This window comes from Tupaia chinensis, unplaced genomic scaffold (genome assembly GCF_000334495.1).
Source record: "Tupaia chinensis unplaced genomic scaffold, TupChi_1.0 Scaffold000131_1, whole genome shotgun sequence".
NCBI classification, from domain to species: Eukaryota; Metazoa; Chordata; class Mammalia; order Scandentia; family Tupaiidae; genus Tupaia; species Tupaia belangeri.
Window position 1 is genome coordinate 1,150,372 of NW_006159600.1, and position 1,268 is coordinate 1,151,639.

General features: G+C 52.1%; 1 protein-coding gene across 1 annotated transcript in view; it reads right to left on the minus strand.

Moving 5' to 3' along the window:
* LOC102500528 (alpha-1B-glycoprotein-like) overlaps nucleotides 1-1,268 on the minus strand; it is a 26,241-nt gene that overhangs the window by 11,738 nt on the left and 13,235 nt on the right. Inside the window, 1 exon segment of the mRNA XM_027770403.1 lies at nucleotides 49-99. Coding sequence (XP_027626204.1) covers nucleotides 49-99 — 51 coding nt within the window.

Sequence of the window (1,268 nt, forward strand, 5' to 3'; positions counted from 1 at the left end):
CCTGACCCTGTGAGTCCAGCCCCACAGCTGGGACCTTCTCCCACTCACCGGTCTCGGAGTCTGACTTGGGAGGTGACGGGCTGATGGTGGCAGCTGCGCCTGAGAGCCAGTGAGGAGAGAGTGCTGGTGAGGGCTTCGAGACCCAGCCTTCCCCGGGCTCTGTGTCCTCTGTCCCCACCTCTCCTGACAGAACGTGGTGCAGTCCCTCAATAACCCCTGTCCCTGTGTGGCAGGTCCCCTGCCTCTTCCCTGGATTCTCAGGCTCCCTGAGAATCTGTGAATTCTGACCTTAATCTGACTCACGTTGGCCCTGAGAGTCCAGGACGAGTGGGGATGCTCTCCCTGTTGGAAATCACCAAGCCCTTGCTGGCTCTGCAGAGTGAGGGCCAGGACCACGAGGGGCTGGTCCTCAGGGCTCCTGAGTGACCGGAGCAGAAAGGGTGGCTTTGCCTCCCCTGTTTTGGACACACCACCTGGAGAGGCACCACCCTTTTTTGTATTTCCTCCAGTTTGACTCTAGTGTTTACGCATTCACTGGAGAGATCGAGAGAGAAAGTGAGAAACCACCCCCTGAGGGGATGGCCATGCTGCAATTTCTCCTCCTTTCTTCTCTTGCAATTTTGTGTACACACACACACACACATACACACACGTGCCTGGTGTGAGTTTTAAACCACTGAGTTTGGGACTCAAACCGCTGTTGACTATGTGTGAGTCCAGTGACGTAACCATTATGCCATCTGCTGGTCCCTAAAAATGTGTCATGACTTTTCCAGTGACCCAATATATATTTGTTTATTGTCAAAGGGTATGTGCCCTTGCCAGAGAGAGACTGAGAGACAGAGAGAGGAGAGGGAGCCAGCACTCCCCACTGGGTGTGCTCACGCTGCAGTCTCTTTTCCATCGCTGCACTGTCAGGAGTTTGGACACACACACGGGAACCCCCAGCATGTTTTCAGAATATAGGGCCAGGACTCCAGCTGCCTGGTCAGCCATGTTGGATCCAGTTCCCTTAGTCACTCGGCCACAGGGCCAGCTCCCAAATATTTTTCCAAATGGTGGTAAAACAATGGGACGTAAAAACCGTGTTTCTGCTTTTTTGACATGGGAATGTAGGTGGGAGGGTCAATAACAAGTAAGTAAAAACAGATCAGATAAAAATACTAAGCATATGGATACTCATCGTCATAAACACGTAGATGGATGTACATACGAACGTACGCTCGTATGTAACGCACCACCGTAGAGACAGCTGTGTATGCATTTAC